This window comes from Pan paniscus, chromosome 6 (assembly GCF_029289425.2).
Source record: "Pan paniscus chromosome 6, NHGRI_mPanPan1-v2.0_pri, whole genome shotgun sequence".
In the NCBI taxonomy this organism is placed as follows: Eukaryota; Metazoa; Chordata; class Mammalia; order Primates; family Hominidae; genus Pan; species Pan paniscus.
This window is the reverse complement of record NC_073255.2, coordinates 7,779,293-7,800,047: the sequence shown is the minus strand read 5'-3', so window position 1 is coordinate 7,800,047 and position 20,755 is coordinate 7,779,293. Positions and strand designations below refer to the sequence as shown.

General features: G+C 45.5%; 2 protein-coding genes across 3 annotated transcripts in view; one reads left to right on the top strand and one right to left on the bottom strand.

The window, feature by feature from the left end:
• The window catches only part of GNA12 (G protein subunit alpha 12), a 115,010-nt gene that overhangs the window by 1,122 nt on the left and 93,133 nt on the right, over positions 1-20,755 (top strand). The gene's annotated exons all lie outside the window — the stretch shown is intronic.
• Positions 190-7,644, bottom strand: LOC100980190 (prefoldin subunit 4-like). Its single transcript, XM_034963553.2, has one exon. The coding sequence runs from the start codon at positions 7,642-7,644 to the stop codon at positions 7,309-7,311; it is 336 nt and encodes a 111-aa protein (XP_034819444.1). The 3' UTR covers positions 190-7,308.

Sequence of the window (20,755 nt, the reverse complement as noted above, 5' to 3'; positions counted from 1 at the left end):
CTCCGGCTGAGCTTAGAAGAAGAGCAGTGGAGACTGGACAGGAACCAGCCATGAGACTCTTTTTACTTTTCTGTTTTTTTAGAAAGGCTCTCACTCTCTTGCCCAGGCTGGTCTCAAGCCATCCTCCCACCTGGGCCTCCCAAAGTGCTGAGATTACAGGTGTGAGCCACACTTTCTAATAGGAAAACTTCAAATGTATGCAAAAGTAGAGAAAATAGTAGATTGACTGTAAAGTACCTACAGCCCAACTAAAGCAGTCATCAATTCTGTGCCAATCCTATTCACCTGTGCCCTCCCCATGGTCTCCAAGCAAATACAACTTTGTGTAGTTGGATTAGGAAACGTTTTAGGATGTATATGAGTGGCTAAAAGATGAGGCCTCCATGTAAAAACACAACTGCAGTAGCATTAGCAAACCTAAACATTAGTAATAGCTCATTATCACCAGATATCCAGTGTTCAGAATTCCTCCATTGTGGCATAATTGTTTTGTTTGACTCGACATGCATTGCAATGAATCTCCAGATTCTCCTGTCTCTTGCTTCCTTTTTTCTCTTTGCCATATTTGTGAAAGAAGCTGTAGACGTCGGCCAGGTGTGGTGGCTCGTGCCTGTAATCCCTGCACTTTGGGAAGCTGAGGCAGGAGGATCACTTGAGGCCAGAAGTTTGAGACCAACCTGGGCAACATAGCAAGACCTCAGTGCCACAAAAATGAACACATTAGTTGGGCATGGTGGAATGCACCTGTAGTCCCAGTTGCTTGAGCGGCTGAGGTAGGAGAATTGGTTGAGCCTGGGAGGTTGAGGCTGCAGTGAGCCATGTTTGGGCCACTGCACTCCAGCCTGAGTGGCAGTGAAAAAAATAAAAGAACCATAGAGTTGATAAAGTCGGGGTTCCAGTCTCTCAGTACCGTGAGCCTGTGTTAAAGGGCCCCAAGGAAGATCTGGAGGAAACTGATGATGAGGGAACAGTGCAGCCTGGCTTACACCTAAATAGCGTCCTTTGTCCTCCCTCCCTTTTTCCTTCCTTCCTTTCTTCCTTCCTTTCCTTCCTTCCATTCTTCCTTCCTTTCTTCCTTTCTTCCTTTTCTTCCTTTCCTTCCTTTCCTTCCTTTCCTTTCTTTCCTTCCCGCCTTCCTTCCTTTTCTTCCTTTCTTTCTCCCTTCCTTCCTTTTTTCTTTTCTTCCTTCCTCCCTTCCTTTCTCCCTCCCTCCCTTTCTTCCTTCCTCCCTCCCTCCCTCCCTCCCTACCCTTTCCTTGTCCCCTCACCACTTTTTCCCCAGCCCATTTTGGGGAAACCAAGTTAGAGGCGAGGACAATCATCTCAAAGCAGAGTCGGAGAGAAGTTTGCCATGCCAGAAAACCTGCCTGGAGACGAGGTTTTATGGTGCCTGGGAGATTTTAAATTTAGCAAAGCCCCGTAGAAACCTATCGGGTACATTTGTATCACTTACCCATAAGGACTCCTGCCTCAGCCCTAGAGATGAAGTGACTCCTTCCTGGGGTCTCTGTGCTGGAATCCTGGCCTCCAGACTTCCAGGCCAGTATTCCCACTTGACATACTTCTCATGGAAATGTTTCATTTTCATAGAGCTCCTTTAGGGTTGTGAAGGGGAGAAAATAACTTGATAAAACACCCTTTTTCATTTTACCTCTTTGCAAAGGCTCTCGGTGCGTCAGAGCTCTGGTCAGATACTTCGTGAACTTTGAAGACTAGGTGCCCAGCTTAGCTCACTGGGAGCGTCTGTGTTCAAGTGCATTTGGCTGTCTCAGGGCCTGCCCTCTAACTTCTCTGTTCAAGATCCTGATTTTATTTTTGCTGCTTGCCCAGACCTCAGAACCAGGCAGGCATAAAAGTATAGCAGTTTGACTGTCTCTAGTTTCTTCCAACTCAGAAGATGGAGAAAGTATTTGGAAACATAGAATCTGAAATCTAAATCCGTGTATGAAGTGCGTGTTAGAAAACTCAACCTCCTGGCAGGAGAATGGGGTGAACCTGGGAGGCGGAGCTTGCAGTGAGCCGAGATCGCACCACTGCACTCTAGCCTGGGCCACTCAGCGAGACTCCGTCTCAAAAAAAAAAAAAAAGAAAAAGAAAAAAAGAAAACTCAACCTCCTGATGCATAGAAACACTAACTTCCACTGACTTTCTTATCAGCAGAAACAAAATGTGTTAACTGGTATCCTAGTTCTTCTTTCCAGCTTTGTTTTTTTACTAATTATAGTTCCATATTAAACTCACTTCATGTGTCGTGACCATTTCAATAACAAGTTAGAAATTCATCTTTCAATTTAAAACCAAAAATCATTTCCTCCTCTTCAGCCCCCACCCCCGCATTTTTATTCGAACAGATCACTTTGAGAAGAGACTATTTTATTTTTTTATATTTATTTTTTGAGACTAGAGTCTCATTCTGTCACCCAGGCTGGAGTGCAGTGGCAGGATTATGGCTCACTGTGGCCTTGCCTCGCCTCGTGGGCTCAAGCAATCCTCCCACCTCAGCCTCCCAAGTAGCTGGGACTGTAGGTGTGTACCACCACACCCAGCTCATTTTTGTAGAGATGGGGTCTCACTATGTTGCCCAGGCTGGTCTTGAGCTCTTGAACTCAAGCGAACCACCTGCCTCAGCCTCCCAAAGTGCTGGGATTACATGTGTGAAATACTAAACCTGGCCAGGGAAGAGACTTTAAATAAATTGTTCTGCAGTGCCTTTAGTACTGGACATTTGAATGGCACCATTTAGAAGAATATTTGTGGCTATATAGAGGTTTAGTGTTGACAGGCTCCTTCTAGAGCACGGACTGTGTGCTGTACACATCGTGCCTGATCCTTTCAAATATGGTGTTGAATTTTCATAATGCTTCAGATGGTATTACCTCATTTAGTGAATGAGGAAATTGAGGATAGAGACATTAAAATCTGTTCAAAGTCAGCTACCTAATTAGCAGATGGCAGAGCTAGGAACTAAACATGCCTTTTTTAAAAATTAAACTTTTGATTTTGAGATAATTCTGGAGTCCTATGCAGTTGTAAGAAATAGTAGAGATCCCACATACCCTCTGCCAGCTTTCCCTCAGTGGTTATGTTCTGTAGAACTAGACAGCACAATCTTACAACCAGGATATTGACGTCGATACAGTCACGATACAGAGCCTTTCCATCAGAGAAGGACCCTTCATGTTGCTCTTTTGTAGCCACTCTCTCCCCTTCCTGTCCCAGACCCTGGCGGTGAATAATCTATTCTGTTGTTGTTTTGAGACAGAGTCTTGCTCTGTCGCCCAGGCTGGAGTGCAGTGGCGCAATCTCAGCTCACGGCAACCTCCGCCCTGGGGTTCAAGCGATTCTCCTGTCCCAGCCTCCCAGGTAGCTGGGATTACAGGCGCCCACCACCACGTCCAGCTAATTTTTGTGTATTTAGTAGAGACGGGGTTTTACCATGTTGGCCAGGCTGATCCCCAACTCCTGACCTCGTGATCCACCCGCCTCGGCCTCCCAAAGTGCCAGATGTGAGATACCGTGCCCCGCCTCTGTTCTTTAATTCGATAATTTTGTCATTTCATAAATGTCATGGCCAGGTGCAATGGCTCATGCCTGTAATCCCAGCACTTTGGGAGGCCAAGACAGGCAGATTGCTTGAACCCAGGAGTTCAAGACCAACCTGGGCAATATGGTGAAACCCCATCTCTACAAAAAATACAAAAATTGGCTGGGTGCAGTAGCAGGTGCCTGTAATCCCAGCTACTCAGTAGGCTGAGGCAGGAGAATCACTTGAACCTAGGAGGCATAGGTTGCAGTGCACAGAGAGCACGCCACTGTACCCAGCCTGGGCGACAGAGCAAGACTCCATTTCAAAAACAAACAAATTAGCCGGGTGTGGTGGTGCACACTTGAACCTGGGAGGCGGGTGGGAGGATCACTTGAACCTGGGAGGCAAAGGTTGCAGTGAGCCAACATCGTGCCACTGCACTTTATCCTGGGCGACAGAGTAAGACCCTGCCTCAAAAAAAAAAAAAAGATTTTCCTGTTGTCTCTTTTGTTGATTTCTGGTTCGACTCCACTGTGGACAGAGAGTATACTGTGTATGGTTTCACTTCTTTTAAATGTGTTGGTTTGTTTTCTGGCCTAGGATACGGTCTATTTGGCAGATGTTCTGTGGTCTTGTGTTGGTGAACGTCCCATAAGTACATGTTAAACGCGTATGCTCGTTTGGTGGAATGTTCTACATGTGTCAGATCTTGATTGATAGTGGTGTTGAGTTCTATATCCTTGCTGATTGTTCAGTAGTTCTGTCAGTTAAGAGTCCTCAACTATAATTGTGGATTTGTCTATTTCTTCTTTAGCTCTATCAGTTTTTGTTTCCTGTATTTTGAGGTTCTGTTGTGTGGTGCATAAATGTTTAGGATTATTATATCTTGATAGATTAACCTTTTTTATTATGTAATGTCCTTCTTTTTTCTCCAGTAATTTTCTTTGAAGTCTCCATTATCAGATATTTTAATATAGCCACTTATGTTTTTATTAATGCTTTCATAATATATATTTCTCCATTCTTTTAATACCCTTGTTTTGAAGTGAGTTTCATATAGACAGCATATTGTTGCATCATATCTTTTAATCCACTCTTTACATTTAGGGTAAAGTCATTATTATGACTGTTACTATCTTAGAGACAAGGTCTTTTGCTATTGCCTAGGCTGAAGCGCAGTGGCACAATCATGGCTCACTGTAGTCTTGACCTCCTGGACCCAAGCCATCCTCCCACCTCAGCCTCCCTAGTAGCCGGGACTACAGATGTGCACCACCACACCCAGCTAATTTTTAATCTATATTTATTTTTTGTAGATAGGGTTCCACTATGTTACTTAGGCTGCTCTTGAATTGCTAGCCTCAAAGCCATCCTCCTGCCTCAGCCAAAGTGCCGAGATTATAGGCATGAGCTATCCTCCCTGGCTGATTTTTTTTTTTTTTAAGTATAATGCTTTGTATTATTTTCTTGGTAGTTCCCCTAGGTTTACAGTATACATATGTAACTTATCCCAGTCTCCTGGCCAAAGTGCCAAGATTACAGGCATGAACTGTCCTCCCTGGCTGAGATTGATTTTTTTTTTTAAGTATAATGCTTTGTATTATTTTCTTGGTAGTTGCCTTAGGTTTGCAGTATACATGTGTAACTTATCCCAGTCTCCTGGCCCTGATGTTTTACAGCTTTAAGTGTAGAATCTTTACTTCTGCTTGGGCCCATTTACCCACCCCACTTCACTACAAATGTCTTAGCACTTCTTAACAGACTTTGAATGCCACATCAGGTGGTTTACTTCAGTCATCAACTGTGATTTTAAAAACTCATTAGGAGTAGGAGATTATATTATCTTTCCCCCCTTTTGACTGAATAAAATTGTCCCTTTTTTTTTTTTTTTTTTTTTTTTACCTATTCTGATGGTCTTCTTTCTGAAGCTCTAAGCCTTCTTCTGTTGTCATTTCCTTTCTGTTTAGAGAACTTCCTTTAGCCATTCTTTAACGATCAGTTTGCTTGCAACAGATTCTCTTAGCTTTCCTTTGTCCAAGAATGCCTGTATTTCCTCTTCATTCCTGAAGGATACCTTCACATTGTTTCAGAAGAGAAATCTACTGTCGTTTGAGTTGGTCTCCTCTCCGAGTTCATGCATTGCTCCTCTCTGGCTGCTTTGAAGAGTTCTATGTTTAGTTTTCAGAAGTTTCATTATGATTTGTCTTGGCACAGGCTTCATCCCGTTTATTATATTTGGGGTTTGCTTGGCTTCTTGAATCTGTACATTTATGTCTCTTGCCAAATGTGGGAAGTTTTCAGCCATTATTTCTTGAATGACTATTTCAGTCCCTCTCTCTCATCTCCTTCTGGGACTCTGACTTAGGGCTGTTAGCACTTTTGTTAATGACCTCCGGGTCCCTGAGACCCTGTGGCCTTGTTGAGTGGGGTTGGAACATCAGCTCCCCTCTGGGCGTTGCTGATTCTAGGGAATGGGAGGGGGTAGCAAAGCGACAGCTAGTCCAGCCTTCCCCCCTCCCACCTTCCCATCCCCTCTTTCTGCCTCGTGGTGGGGGTGCACTTCCCCACTGGGCCCTGCTGACACCACCCTGGTGAGGGAATTGGAGCACCTCCTGCTTCTTCCAGGCAGAGAATGGGAGGTGAGATCCCTGCTTGGCCCTGCCAGCACTATTTGACATGCCACTTGGAGCATGTCACCTGGTTCCTTGAGGGTAGAAGATCAATTTCCCCCTCAATTCCACTGAAACCTCAGTGGGTGGTATATGTGGTTTCTCTGCTGATGTTTTCTCTTGTATTTGTTTTTTGTTGTTGTTGAGATGGAGTTTCGCTCTTGTTGCCCAGGCTGGAGTGCAGTGGCGCAATCTTGGCTCACTGCAACCTCCGCCACCCAGGTTCAAGCGATTCTCCTGCCTCAGCCTCCCAAGTAGCTGGGACTACAGGCACGCACCACCATGCCCAGCTAATTTTTGTATTTTTAGTAGAAATGGGACTTCACCATGTTGGCCAGGCTGGTCTCGAACTCCTGACCTCAGGCGATCCACCCGCCTCGGCCTCCCAAAGTGCTGGGATTACAGGTGTGGGCCACCGCACCTGGCCTTCTCTTGTTATTTGGAATAGGATGGGCATTGCCAAAAAGGTCTGCTGTTGTAAGAGCATCCTTTTCTGGGTCCTTTGGCCAAGAACAGGCTCTTCTTGGAGTTCTTTTTCTCTGTACCTTTTGGCTGTTCCAGCTTGGAGGCTTCTGCAGCACCCATCCTGGGTAAGTAGGAGGCGGTAAGGACACCCAGAGAACTCACTGCCTTGTCATCCCTCAAGTCCTGAGGTCGCTGGGTAGCCTGCCGCCTTCTTTCCACCTTCTTTCTGCACTTGCTGGTTGTGTTACATTCAGAACTTTCTTTTTAGCTGTAAGGGGGCAGACCTGGGAGGAGTAGAGCTGTTACTTTGTGGAAGTCTCCATCATCCTGGTCTTTTTACTCAGTGTCTGGGGCTTTTCCATCTTGATCACAGTTGTGCCTGAATTTGCACATAGGATTTCTGTTAGATAGTGCGAGGACTTCATTACCTCACTCTATCCTCTGCAGTTCATTATTTGAATCTACTAGTTGCTTTGATTTTTTTTGTAAAGATTGCCAGTAAGACTTTCTAGTTTATTCTTTTTTTCTTAAACAATAATCAAGTTTATTAAACAAATTTTTTTAAGTATTATAAAATGTTTAACTTTCATCAGCTTCAAGGTTTATGCTGCTCCCAAATTTTGCATACAACTGAACTTTCAAATCTGCTCACACCCACTGAATTGCTTCGACTTTGGATTCTAAGGCGTCAGTTGCTTCTTGCAAATTTTTATTTGCTGCTTCTAACATTTCCTGTGTTTCTTCTTGAGAATGGCTAATGAAGACATCACCGATTTGATAAGGCATCATTAAGCAGTCAGCATCTGCAAGCATGGTACCGTCACGAGCATCTTCTACGTTTTGGAGTTGTTTCTGTTTTACTTCTATTTCTTCCTTCAGCTCTGTGATTCTACTTGTATTCCATGCAGATTTGTTTATCTTTTGTTGCTCTTCGAAAGTAACATTGACATCTTCTGCAGCCGTCTTCTTCATGGTGGCCACCATCTCGGGACTGGAGAACAGCATGAGACAATGGGACTTTGCCCCCAAGCGCGCTCTTGCTCCCTGTCGGCCCAGAATTCCCCGGCAAATACAACCCTGTCTCCACATTCCCTCCCCTTGGACCCATGGCCAATGATCCCTAAAAGCTGGGACACAGGGAGGAAATGTCACCTGGAAGGACTTGGTACATGCCAGTTAAAGGGACCGGCAACCCCCGTGGGCCGACATCAACGGGGGTGTGGCGAACAGCCTAGTTTATTCTTTTTATTTTTCTAATTCTACAGATGATATCTCCTCACTTCCTGACTGGGCTGTCCTTAAAGTTTGTGTATTTGGTGTTCCCGAAGTTGTGTAATAATGTCTCTGGTGGTGGGGTGTGCCTTAGGCTGTTGGAAGACATCAGGCCAGCTTAGATTTATCTCACGGTGCTTCCATTCCCTGACGTATGTGTGATGCGTTAAATCCCAAGAGCGTTTTCATTACTAAATTTCACATCCAGTTAGAAGTGGATAAAATGTTAGCTGTCTGAAGGTTCCTTGTTATATAGACTAGAAGTCCTGACCATCCACATGATTGCATTAGTGTAGCCTTTAGCAACCCCAAGGTAGACTTGTCTTATATGCAAATGTATAGTCACACATCGCAATGTATAGTCACGCATCGCGATGCATAGTCACGCATTGCTTAACGACTGGGATCCCGTCCAGGAAATGCATCGTTAGGTGAGGTTCTTACACAAACATCCTAGAGTGGACCTACACAAACCTAGATAATATAGCTGACCGTATACCTAGGCCTGTTGCTCCCAGACTGCAAACCTGTACCGCATGTTACTATACTGAATACTGTGGGCCATTGTAGCACAATGGCAAGCATTTATGTATCTAAACATAGAAAACGTGCTGTAAAAATCTGGTGTTATAACCTTATGGGACCACCATCGTATATGTGGTTCATCTTTTACCAAAACATCATTACGCGGTGCGTGACTGTTTGGCTGATTTTAGAAACTTTTTGAAGAATTAGATGATTAGAGTGGGTGGTCTCTTGTTGCCACTGAAACAAAAAGATCAAGTTCAACAAAATCTCCAAGGCATTGTGCTAGGCGCTGATGCAGAAGGGATATTCAGTGCATATTGCAGAGCCCCTACTCTCCACTCACACTCTCAAGCTGGGGAGACAGTTGCACAAGTAACTTTAACATACAGCGTGAATGGATACCATGGTAAATGCCACTGGAGAGGTGTTGCAGGAGCCCAGTGGGAAGATTAATTCTGGCTGAGGTATCTAAAAAAGCCTTATTGAATTGTGATTTGAGCTGGCCTTTGAAGGTTCTGTAGGATTTCAGCAAGTGGAGAAGAATACACAAATGAGAACCATCTTAATACCTCTACATTTATCAGCTAAGACAGAAAATTCAAATACATAGAGATACTAAAGAATCAGAACTTTCTAGTCCAAAGGAGTGGTTGTAACGTGGTGGCTTGCTTTGGACTGCATTCGCAGCACTCTAGCTGAAAGCTGTGGGCCTTCTCCCTAGAAAATTCATGTATCTGTGTAGGGTTTCAGGGGAGTGTTTGGACATCCTGAATCCCAAGAGTGGGCCTACTAGTGGCCCATGCACTGCAGGTTAACAGCTTTTGTTGTAGAATATCAAAGATTATGTAAAAGTTTTGGAAATTAAATTTTTTTTTGAAGAATTGTTTGCTGTATCACATGTACTTTTTGCCAGGACGTATGGAACTTTGAAGAAGCCTCCTCTGCTGTTCTGGCCTTTAAGAGTCTCTGTCTTGGGAGTTCAGAAGCGCCTCTTTGGGCTTGATGCTGCAGCGGGTTTGCGTGGCGGCGGAAGCATACATCTGCTTCTGGGGTCTGGAAGCACAGTTGGGTTTTTATGGCCTTGTTGGCAAATTGCATTTAACAGGTTTACCTTATGCTTTGACATACGGGGTTGGTCCTTTTGTAATACCAAAAGACAAAACAAAACAAATGCAAAAACATCTTTTTCCATCAGCTAACTAAATCCAGAGAGACTCCTCTGGCCATTTTTGGGGATTCAGAACACATGAGTGATTGGTCTTGTCCCCCAGCTTTGGAGTTTACATGTTGATTATCTTAACGAAATAATTAGGGGGAGCAGGGTTTGACCTTCAGTCATCTGTCATGTGAGATTTGGAAGCCAGCTGTGCTTGATGTGAGATAGTGTTCCGTTGACAGCTCGTAATTATTTTCTGTTCTTACTCAGTTGAGAGTGGGTTCATGGATCGTATCGGTTTTAAATGGAACTGAAGATTTAAACTTCGGGCTTATCTAGAGATGTAATTATAGGGTGATGTTCAAACCAAAGAAGCTGATGTTGTGTAATGGACCTAGGGCTTAACTTGCATCACCTGAAGGGCAGTGCCATCCCATAATGACAGGCCGGCTCATTTCATGCTGTAACTATTATGGTTTGTTTGTACTTAAAAGAAATGGAGGCTTCAAGTGGACTGGACAGAGCAGCTGCTCAGGACCACCGGATTGCCTTTTAATCCTAAAAGCCGAGTGTGAATATTCGTTGCTCACCGTGTGATGGGTTAGTCTTTCTCTCTGTGAGGATAAATGCTCAGGTGTGTCCAGGTTTTGCAGAATGGAAAACATGACTTGTATCCTGTGTTAGCCGTTAGAGAAGCCCACGCTTCTGGTTGATTCCGTTGACCAAATGCATTTGGAACGTCTGCTTTGGAAGTGCGGCATCCAGAGGACAGAGAAGCAGAGGGTGGGAGCTCTTGCAAGCAGCTAGAAAGGTGCTGGAGGGCAGCACATCCAGCCGCTCTGGACGGCAAGGGGAAGAAAACATCCCTGACCCCCACTTTCTTAAGTAGAGACCAAGTAGACGGCACCTCTCTGTGAACGTCAGCATCTATTTTACTGTCTAGTCTGAAGTCCACAGCACCAACTTTGTCACATGGCCCTGTTAAATCAGACCACAGCAGCAGAGAACCAGCCGTAGTGGGTATTTGCTGGTGGAAGTGTGCCAGGCACGGGTAATCAATAGCTGCTTAAGCCAAGCTGAACAGAAACTAAGCCTGAGGAACACTGAGACCCGAAGAATCTGTGCTAATTCTCTCGTCACCCTGGTGGAACGTTCCAGTGATGGTGCATGGCGTGGACTCCTCGCAGCCCTTGAGTGCCTGTTTGGGGCAGTCAGTGGAGGTTGCCTGGTCTCAACTGGGAAAGGCCAGGCTAGATGCGGGGTCCACGGGAGGACCTGCTCTGTCGTTCAGAGCTAGGCTTTGTGCTCTGCTGTGTGTATGGTAGTGAGTGGAGGAGACACAGTCCTGGCCTCATGGAGCTGATTCCTAGTTCACTTCTCTGGGGACAGGAAACACAACGGGAGGACAGGGCATGAGCTGGAACATCACTGGGAAAGTCACTTGGAGGAGAGGGGAGGCCTTGCCTAGTGGAAGAGGCCTTCCGACTGTCCATAAGATGGATGAACACATCCACCTGGACTAGTCTAACGATGTCCTGGGGCCAAAATCAGGGATTTGGGCTGCGGAGAAATTTGTAACAAAACAGTTTGATGCTCAGTCAAGGTGAGATACTGGCAGTCACTGACAACTCCACGGGATGCAAATTACATTCATTTTAAGGGTAAAATTTTGCACATGTTTGTAGACAAGATACACAGTATTCCAGGCAAAACCCTTGTGATAAGGGAGTCATTACTTAAAGTCTCACCTGCCTTCCGGTTTCCATTACAGGTAAGAGGGAATAGCTGGTTCAGATGTTTACTTGTATAATACTTACTAACAAGACTTTTAATCTGTGTTTTCCACTCATGCTCAGTTTTATATCTACAATTTTTGGCGCACATGAGGTGACTAATAACTATTTATATTTTTGTGACCACTTGTGTTTTTTTTAAGAAAATGAAGTTCCAGGCGGGGTGCGGTGGTTCACGCCTGTAATCCCAGCACTTTGGGAGGCCGAGGCGGGCGGATCACGAGGTCAGGAGATCGAGACCATCCTGGCTAACACGGTGAAACCCCGTCTCTACTAAAAATACAAAAAATTAGCCGGGCGTGATGGCAGGCGCCTGTAGTCCCAGCTACTCGGGAGGCTGAGGCAGGAGAATGGCGTGAACCCGGGAGGTATAGTTTGCAGTGAGCAGAGATCACGCCACTGCACTCCAGCCTGGGCGACAGAGTGAGACTCCATCTCAAAAAAAAAGAAAAGAAAGTGAAGTTCCATAATTTTAGTTTTAGGGTGGGGAGAGGAACTGTTTTTCCCTAAGGTTCTGATGACTTGATTAGATAGATATGGATCGAAAACTCTGTTAAAAGTATGGAGTGATGTGGACCAGGAGGCAAAACTCCCTGGGAGATGAGCTGGTCAGAATTGAGAAATAGAAAACCGGTCATTTACCTTCTTATCAGTACTTATCTGGTATGACCGTAGCACAATGAGACTGTTTTTAAACATACCAGGACTGCTGGAACGCACTAGTTAAAGCAGATGCCTCATGAAAAGTAATGATCTTAGGACAGCAAGTCAACAAATGCCTATTAAGTGTGTGTTTATGTGCTAGGTACTGCAGAAGCTGAGGAGATGAGAAGAATGATACCTGGAAGGAATGATACCTTGATACCTTCTCTGTGCATTGGGAGCTTTTGTTTTTTGGGGTTTTTTTTTTTCATTAATTTTTTTGAGACAGGGTCTTGCTCTGTCACCTAGGCTGATGTGCAGTGGTGCAATCACAGCTCACTGTAGCTTCGACCTCCTGGGCTCAAGTGATCTTCCAACCTCAGCCTCCTGGGTAGCTAGGACACAGGTGCACACCGCCATAGCCCACTTGGCAGGGAGCTTGTGTGTTTGAAGCACCTTATCTGTTATGTCTTTTGATCCTCCGAGTAAACCTGTAAGGTCAGGTTGGGCTTTACTCTGATGGGTGGGATTCTCACTTTCCTAGCCTCATGTTTCCTTGCAGAGAGATCTCAGCTACTGTGATTCTCTTGCCTCTCCTGCCATCCCTTATCCCCCTTTGCTCGGGGAAGGAGTGACTTGCTTGACTGGTGGATTTTGGGGAAGGCAGTAAGCAGGCGGGGCTCAGGCCCTGTAGATTCCTTCCAGGTTCTCTCTTTGGGAGCCGCCCTCCCCACAGGGGACATGCCTTCCTCCTGCCAGAGTTGTAGGGCCACCTCCCCTGCGTTTGTCCCACTATGGCAGTGGTCAGGAGCCTACTTGGCTACAAACCCAAAACCAGACTCTTTAGTCAGAAGGCCAGTATTTTCATCTCCATCCACCTGACTCCTGTTTTGATTTCCAAATGGATTCTAGACTGGGAGCAGAGGAAGAAATACTGAGACTCGTATGAGCATGAACACAGCACCCAAGGCATAAAGAAGATTCTAGGGTGTGTAGTGCATTTCCTGACCCCAGCCCCAGTCCCTTAAGGTAGTATTGAGGCAAGAAAGAGCCATTGCAACCCTAAACATTCTGACACCTTCCCATCTAGAAAGAAACAGACCCAGAGTCGGGAATAGAAGCCGGGGAAAAGTTCGGGGAGAACACTCAAAAGGAAAGGGTCCTTGGTGGAGCCAGGAAGTGTGGAGGCACCCAGAGCTCTGTGCTGACCACAGCTCGAGGCAGGAGTCCACTGGAGGTTGGGACACTTACTAGCTAGCAGGAGAAAATCCACTAGCCTCAGACAAGTTCCCAGCTTTCATCATCTCCCTTTCCTCAGACAGGGATTGAAAGCAGCGTCCGTCTGTCAAACTCTAGCTCTGGTCCAAGAAGACAAACCAGGTAGAAACAGAATCAGGAAAAACTGGCCTCGAGCACGTCTGAGAACAGGCTGGTGGAGGGCTACCACAGGGATGCTGGAAAGGGACGACATGGCAGCTCCGAAACACCGTCCCAAAAGAAAAGAGGGCGAGAGGAAAAATAGCACACAAAAGTCAGATGAAAAACAGGGTAAGAAGAGAAACTATGAAAGAGAAGTAGCCTGTCCAAGAGTGCTCTATATTGTATAAGAATAATAAGCATATAGATGATATAAAACAAGAGCTCCAGGGTATGAGAAAGCATTAACATGAGATGCAAAGGGAAATGGCAGAAGTAATAGATTGAAAACTCAGCATCGTCCAAGATCTCATAGGTGCATCGGAGACAGGAAGGAACTGAATAGTAATGAACAACGATGCAAGGGGATGTCTCTGAATCCTACCCACTGTCAGCGTCCCCATGGCTGTAGAGTTAGGAGTCAGAGAGACACTGGACTCCTTCAGGCATTTGCCCAAAAAACATGAACCTAAACCTCATTGTTCAAAGAAGCCTTAGTTTTTCTTATCTCTCCCGACAGAGGGAAATACGGGTGGAGGATTTCCCAATTCTAGGCTTTCTCCTCCTGTGTGCCTGATTTTAAACTGCCTGGGGCAGGGACCTGTTTGTGAGGGCCAACAGCGGCAAAGGGCCTTTTGTACGAATAGCTGGTCTCTGCTCTCATGGGGGTGAGCCCTTTGTACTTCATACAATGAGCAGACCATTTTCTTTTTTCTTTTCTTTTTTTTTTTTTTTTCTGAGACAGGGTCTGGCTCTGTCGCCCAGGCTGGAGTGCAGTGATGTGATCTTGGCCCGCTGCAGCCTCCACCTCCTGGGCCCAAGCCATCCTCTCACCTCAGCCTCCCAAGTAGCTGGGACTGCAGGCAGACACCACCACACCTGGCTCACTTTTAAAAAATTTTTGTAGAGAAAAATTAAGATTTTTGTAGATTTTGCCATGTTGCCCAGGCTGGTCTCAAACTCCTGAGCTCAAGCAACCCACCCACCTTGGCCTCCCAAAATGCTGGGATTACAGGCGTGAGCCACCGTGCCTGGCCAAGCAGGCCATTTTCATATGGGTATATCCACTAAAGAAGATTCCATTGGAGTAGAGGGAAATTTATTTCTTTGGCCACCTGCTAAACTGAAGTCACTAGAGCAGGAATAGTTTTGTTTTCCCTTTCCTGGTGTTTTAACGTAGTGTCCTAAGGTAATAGGAGCTAGACGACTTGGGGGCAGCCACCTGCAGCCAGCTTGGTAGACAACACTTTGGTCTTTCCCCAGCTGCGTCCCTGGTACCATATAACAATACCGGCTGGATGTGGAGGCTCATGCCTGTAATCCCAGCAGTTTGGGAGGCCGAGGCAGGAGGATCGCTTGAGCACAGCAGTTCAAGATTACAGTAAGCTATGATCGTGCCACTGCACTCCAGCCTGGGCTGTCGACAGAGTGAGACCCTGTCTCTAAAAAAATAAAAATAACTATTTTCTACAGCAAACATTAGTTTAGAAACTGCATTGGTGATAGTTATTTTATAGTACACATCCTTAGGAATATAATTTAGCTGTCCAGTAGTGATTATTTAAAGCCTTTTCTCCCTGTATTCTTCTGCAGTTTTCAGGAAGTTTTCATTTTGAATTGTAGGTGTTTTAATTTCTGGTTTGAATCTTGCTTTACAATTTTTGTAATCTTGAATATTTTTAGAATGTGTAAATATCTGCCAAGGAGACCACAACATCTTTGGCATTTTCTTTTTTAATTGGAAACTTGTCTTGTTTCTTAATTCTTGGTAACTTCAGGAAAAGAGCCACCAACTTGCCTGAGTTCTTTCCTGTTATCTGGAGCAAATTAGAACTCTTCTGGTAAAGTAAGACGCCCTTTTTCTAGTCTTTCATTAATTAAAAAAAAATTTTTAATAAAGTATTGGGGGTAGGGAGAATGTTTCAAATGTAGGTGTTTTTGAAGTAGGTTAAAAGACTTCAATCTTGAATTGAGTCTTCTAAAAAAATTTGCGCGATGTTTTTGTAGTTACTTAGTGATACCTCATGATAGATATACATGAATATTTATTTTCTTTGATATGTTTTTATAATTAGGTGATTCTTTCCTTCATTATAACTCCTTTCTCTGAGTGGTTCTGACATTGGTCTTGCCATCTGCCCTATTCTAAGTCACGTCCTGGTGTCACTGCAGTCAGGAGTCCTGTTCTGTCCTCTGCACTGCTGACGGACTAGCCCAGCCCCACTGTCCTCAGCGTGGTTATGCAGAAGCCACTGTGGTTCCCTTCCAGTCAGTTTGGTGGTTATTCCCTCAGTTTAGGTGCCTTCAGTCCGGCCCACAGTGCTTGAATTCTCACGCGACATCACAGACTTCACCTGACCAGCTGAAGTTTCGTTAATACAACCTTTCTGTTTTCACTGTTTTTTAAAATAATCGAGGTAAAATTCACATACCATACAATTAATCATCTGGAAGTGTACGTTCAGTAGCATTCAGTACATTCACTGTGTTGTTCACCCACCACCTCTGTCAAATTCCAAAACGTTCTAATCACTCCAAAAGGAGATCTGGACACGTTAGTAGTGACTCCCCATTCCCTCCTCCTCCCGGCCCCCGGCAACCACGAATCTGTTTTCTGTCTCCATGAATGTACCTATTCTGAATATTTCATATAAATGGAATCATATAATATGTGACCTTTTGTGTCTGGCTTCCTTCACTTTTTTAAAATTAATATACTTTATCACTTAATTTTAGGTTTACAGAAAAACTGAGCAGAACATACAGATTTCCCACATACTGCCTGCCTCCCCCACACCAGCTTTCCCCTGTGGGTAATATCTTGCATTAGTGTGGTAGGGTTGGGAAAGTTGTGAGTGAATATGAATATATTATTAACTGAAGTCCATAGTTTGCATTAGGGTTCACTCATTGTATTGTATAGTTCTGTGGGTTTTGACAAATGTCTCCACCGTTATGGCATCATTCAAAATAGTTTCACTGCCCTAAAAATCCTGCTTGTTCTACCTGTTCATCCCTCCTTCCCTGTCTCCCCTCAACCCCTGGCAGCCTCTGAGCGTTTACTGTCTCCATCGTTTTTCCTTTTCCAGAATGTCCTATAGTTGGAATCAGGAATATGTAGCCGTTTCACATGGGCTTCTTTCACTTAGCAATACATATTTAAGGTTTCTGTGTCTTTCCGTGGCATGTTAGTTTATTTCTTTTCATTATGGAGTCGTGTACCTTTGTATGGATATACCACACTTTGTTTATCTATTTACCTGCTGAAGGACATTTTGGTGACTCCTAAGTTTTGGCAATTATGAATAAAGCTGTGGTAAACACCTGTGTGCAGGCTTTTGTGTAGACATAAGTGTTCAACTCATTTCAAGTGCAGTTAATTGCTGGATTATATGGTACAAGTATTTGGTTTTTGTTGGTTTTTTTTTTTTTTTTTTGAGATGGAGTCTCACTCTGTCACCCAGGCTGGAGTACAGTGGCATGATCTCGGCTCACTGCACCCTCTGCTTCCGGGTTCAAGTGATTTTCCTGTCTTAGCCTCCCAAGTAGCTGGGATTACAGGCATCCACCACCAAGCCTGGCTAATTTTTTGTATTTTTAGTAGAGACAAAGTTTCACCATGTTGGCCTGGCTGGTTTCAAACTCCTGACCTCGTGATCTGCCCGCCTGGGCCTCCCAAAGTGCTAGGATTACAGGTGTGAGCCACCGCCCCCCGCCCGAGTACGTTTAGTTTTGTAAGAAACTGCCCAACTGTCTTCCGGAGTTTGCATTCCCAGAGCAGGGAATGAGAGTTCCTGTTGCTCCACTTCCTGGCTACCATGTGGCATTGTCTGTTTTGGATTTTAGCCGCCCTAAGAGGTGAGGAATGGCATCTCAGTATTTTAATTAGCAGTGCCCTAATGATATATGGTGTGGAGCGTCTTCCTAGGTGCTGGTTGTCCCCTGGGTGGTGGGAATGCTGGGATGAACGCTGGAGTGAGCGTACTCTAAAGACTTGTTCTCTTCAGCTGCCGCAGCTGCTTTGTGTCTGCGGCCCCACCACAGCCGTTTCCCTGGCTTCTCTGCCCTGCGTCCTCCTCCTTTCAGTGTCCTGGACGCAAACGCCAGCACACGTTTTCTCAGGCATTTTTCATAAGGCTGCTTTCCTGTTTACAAAACTATAGCGGCCCTCAGCCTCCCATCAGCTCGATACCTTCTCAGCCAGAAATGACCACAGTAGCTGTATGCTGGCACAGACGCACTTCTCCTCCTCTCTGAGATAGCTCCCTTCTCTCCAGCACCTCCTTCCCTAGTTTACATCTTCTTCATGGCGTCTTCATGTTATGTCAAATGAAAACACACCCCTTTAGGGAAAAGAGGAAAGCGTCTTCATACACTGCTGGGGGCGCACATGCTGGGAAGCTTCTGTCCGCCCCTTCCCGCCCTCTCTCCTGCTTCTGCCAGCCCTCTGCTCTTGGGGTGACCTGTATAGATTGTAGCAGCGGGTGTTGTGCTTTCTGGCTTCTGGTTGGCCAGTGGGAAGTCCTGGCAAGAGCTCGGAGGGAGGGAGGGAAGAGAGTGAGGTTCAGTATTTCTTCTCCCCTCCCACCCCCCAGGATTCCTTCTGTCTTGTTTCTCGGGCTTCCCCCACACCTTTGTGATTAGTTCCTAATTTGAATGTGCTGCTTGTTTCCTGTTGGGTGCCTGGATTTAGGATGTAAATTGTTGTAACCTCTCTTCTGGTGGCAGTCTGATGTTTAGAGATGGTCATGGAGTCTTGGGTACTACCCAGAGCGAGATCTAGGAGGAGGCAAGCCAGGTGTCTGTCCACCCGCAGGTGCAGACCTCACCCTCACGGGGCCTGAGGGAGAGGGGCCTCCTCACTTGTCTTTAGTGGGAAAGTGGTTCTTGGACTTCCTGTGCCTGTGGTCACCTGGCCATGCTGTTCAAATGCAGATTCTATTCAGTAGGCCTGGGAGGTCTGTAAGCTCCTAGGTGATGGCTGTGCTGCCACCGGTCCTCAGCCACGCTTTGAGCAGCAGGGATTTTTTTATTGCGGTTTGATTTGCATTGTTAAAATCCTGGAACGACCTAATTGCCACCTGTCGGGGCTGACTGATTGAACTGTGGTGTGTGATGGGCACTACACAGCTTTTAATAAGTCGGTGAATCAGCTGATATTTATCGAGCACCTTCTCTATGTCAAGTGCCCGGGATACATCATTGGAAGCAAATGCTTGCCATGTAGAGCTTACATTCTAGTGTGGGAAACAGACGATCCACAGGGTAAACAGGCACGTCTTAGGAAATGTTAGAAAGCAACAAGTGCTGGGGGCAGGAGAAAGCAGGGCGAGAGCGTGTCCATGTCAGGGGTGGCAGGGAGCCGCCTGCAGAGGTGGTGGGGAGAGCACCCCAAGTGCAGAGGCCTCCGCAGACCCAGAGGAGCCAGTGTAATGGCCGTGTAGTGAGGGAGGAGACCCCTGGGTGGGCAGAGGCGGGTGGGTGCAGGCCACTGGGAAGACGCGGGCCTTAACTCTGTGTTGGGGGGGCTCTTTGTCCCTGAGGATTTCTGCAGAGGAGTGGCAGGATCTGACTTGGACATTCACAGGGTTGCCCTGGCCTCCCTCACTGAGGGAGACCAGGTGGACGTGGGGGCAGTGAGAGGCTGTCATCCTGATCTGTGGGACCAGCGTGTTAGGAGTGGAGATGCTGGGAAGCGGTCAGATCCTAGAAATGTTGTGAAAGTGTTGATGTTGAAAATACCATTTTTGAGACAGGCAGACATGGGTGTGATCTGTTGAACTGGAAAAGGAGTGAACTATGTTTTAGGAACTGTTTTGAATGTGAACAAAAAGAATGGTGGTGGCATATGGTAATGACACTAACATGTAATGAGCATTTCTCTCTAATTAAAGGGGATTTATTTTTATTGCCCTTATCTCTGTTTTCTAGAATGCGCATTATTTTCATAGGAAAAAGAGTCTTAGAAAAGACATTGCTTCTTTCTCTATGTAATTTTACTGCATGATCTTTATTCTGTGAAGTTTACTCATTTGCATTGGGTTTTATAGATATTAGTAGGTAGTTTGTGCTTTATTATGTCTACAACATGCTTTTTTAATTTTTAATTTTTTTTTTTAGCTTGCCTAGCCAACTAGAATGAAAGATCCTTTGACATTGAGGATTGCATTTTTATTTTTCCTGTATTCCAGCTTGTAACAGACACTTCCTAAGTGCTTATTGAACGAATTGTTCTAATTCTTTTAAGCAACGACTGGCCTCTTCCAGAACGGTTTTATTTTTCTAAATCTGCAGAGGGTTATTATTAGCATGCTTGAAAGACCAAAGAATGATTGTCTAATTCTTGAAGGTTCTCATTTCTTCTTCCTTATGCCCTCTGTTCCTGTTACCTTCCCCAAGCACTCCTCCTGAATATGCCATCAAAGTCCTGAATTGGGGCTGCGGTTGAAGTTGGAGTGTCAGAACACGCTTTTGCCTTTACTGCTATCAGCCTTCAGTCAGATAAGTAGCCTTTTTATATAAATAGTTCCTTCTTGTCTCTGTAGAGCTGTGGAAGGCGGGTCCCTTGGGTTTGTGTGTATGCTGGATGAAGCAGACAGAAGGGTTCTTCAGGGTATGGGGCTGTCTCTGGACTACACCAGGAAGCCTGGAAAAGGCCCTCCAACAAAGCCTGCCATAGATGATGCCTCGAACCCCACGTTTTTAGTTACAAATAATATACAAATAGTTACTGAGAATTAAAGTTACTTTCTTCAAGGCCATCAGAGTGGTTGGTAACTGTAATGTCCCTGAAAGACTTAGTGTCTTTAATCTCCTAAACCATGTTGAATTCCAGCAATGGGAGGCCAGGGAATGGGCAGAGGACTGATAGTGAATCTAGGGAGCACCTTTTTATCACATCTAGGAGTGGACTGAGCAGACTCTCTTAGGGACTGAGGGGGTTGGGTGTTTATCTCCTTCAACTCCTTTCCAAGTCATTGTCTTTAAATCTTTCTTTTCTTTTGGAAACAGAGTCTTACTCTGTCGCCCAGGCTGGAGTGCAGTGGGGTGATCATAGCTCGCTGCAGCCTTTACTTTCTGGACTCAAGTGATCCTCTCAGTTCAGCCTCCTGTGTAGCTGGGACCACAGGCACGCACCACCACGCCTGGCTAATTTTTCTGTAGAAACAAGGACTCACTATGTTGCCCAGCCTGGTCTCAAACTCCTGGGCTCAAGCAGTCCTCCTGCCCTGGGCTTGCAGTCCTTTTTCTTTTTGTTGATTGAGGCTGATCTCACGCTCTTGGGCTC

Bases quoted from the DNA above. Each gene is read 5' to 3' on its own strand.
- LOC100980190 (XM_034963553.2), bottom strand. From the start codon at position 7,644: ATGGTGGCCACCATGAAGAAGACGGCTGCAGAAGATGTCAATGTTACT.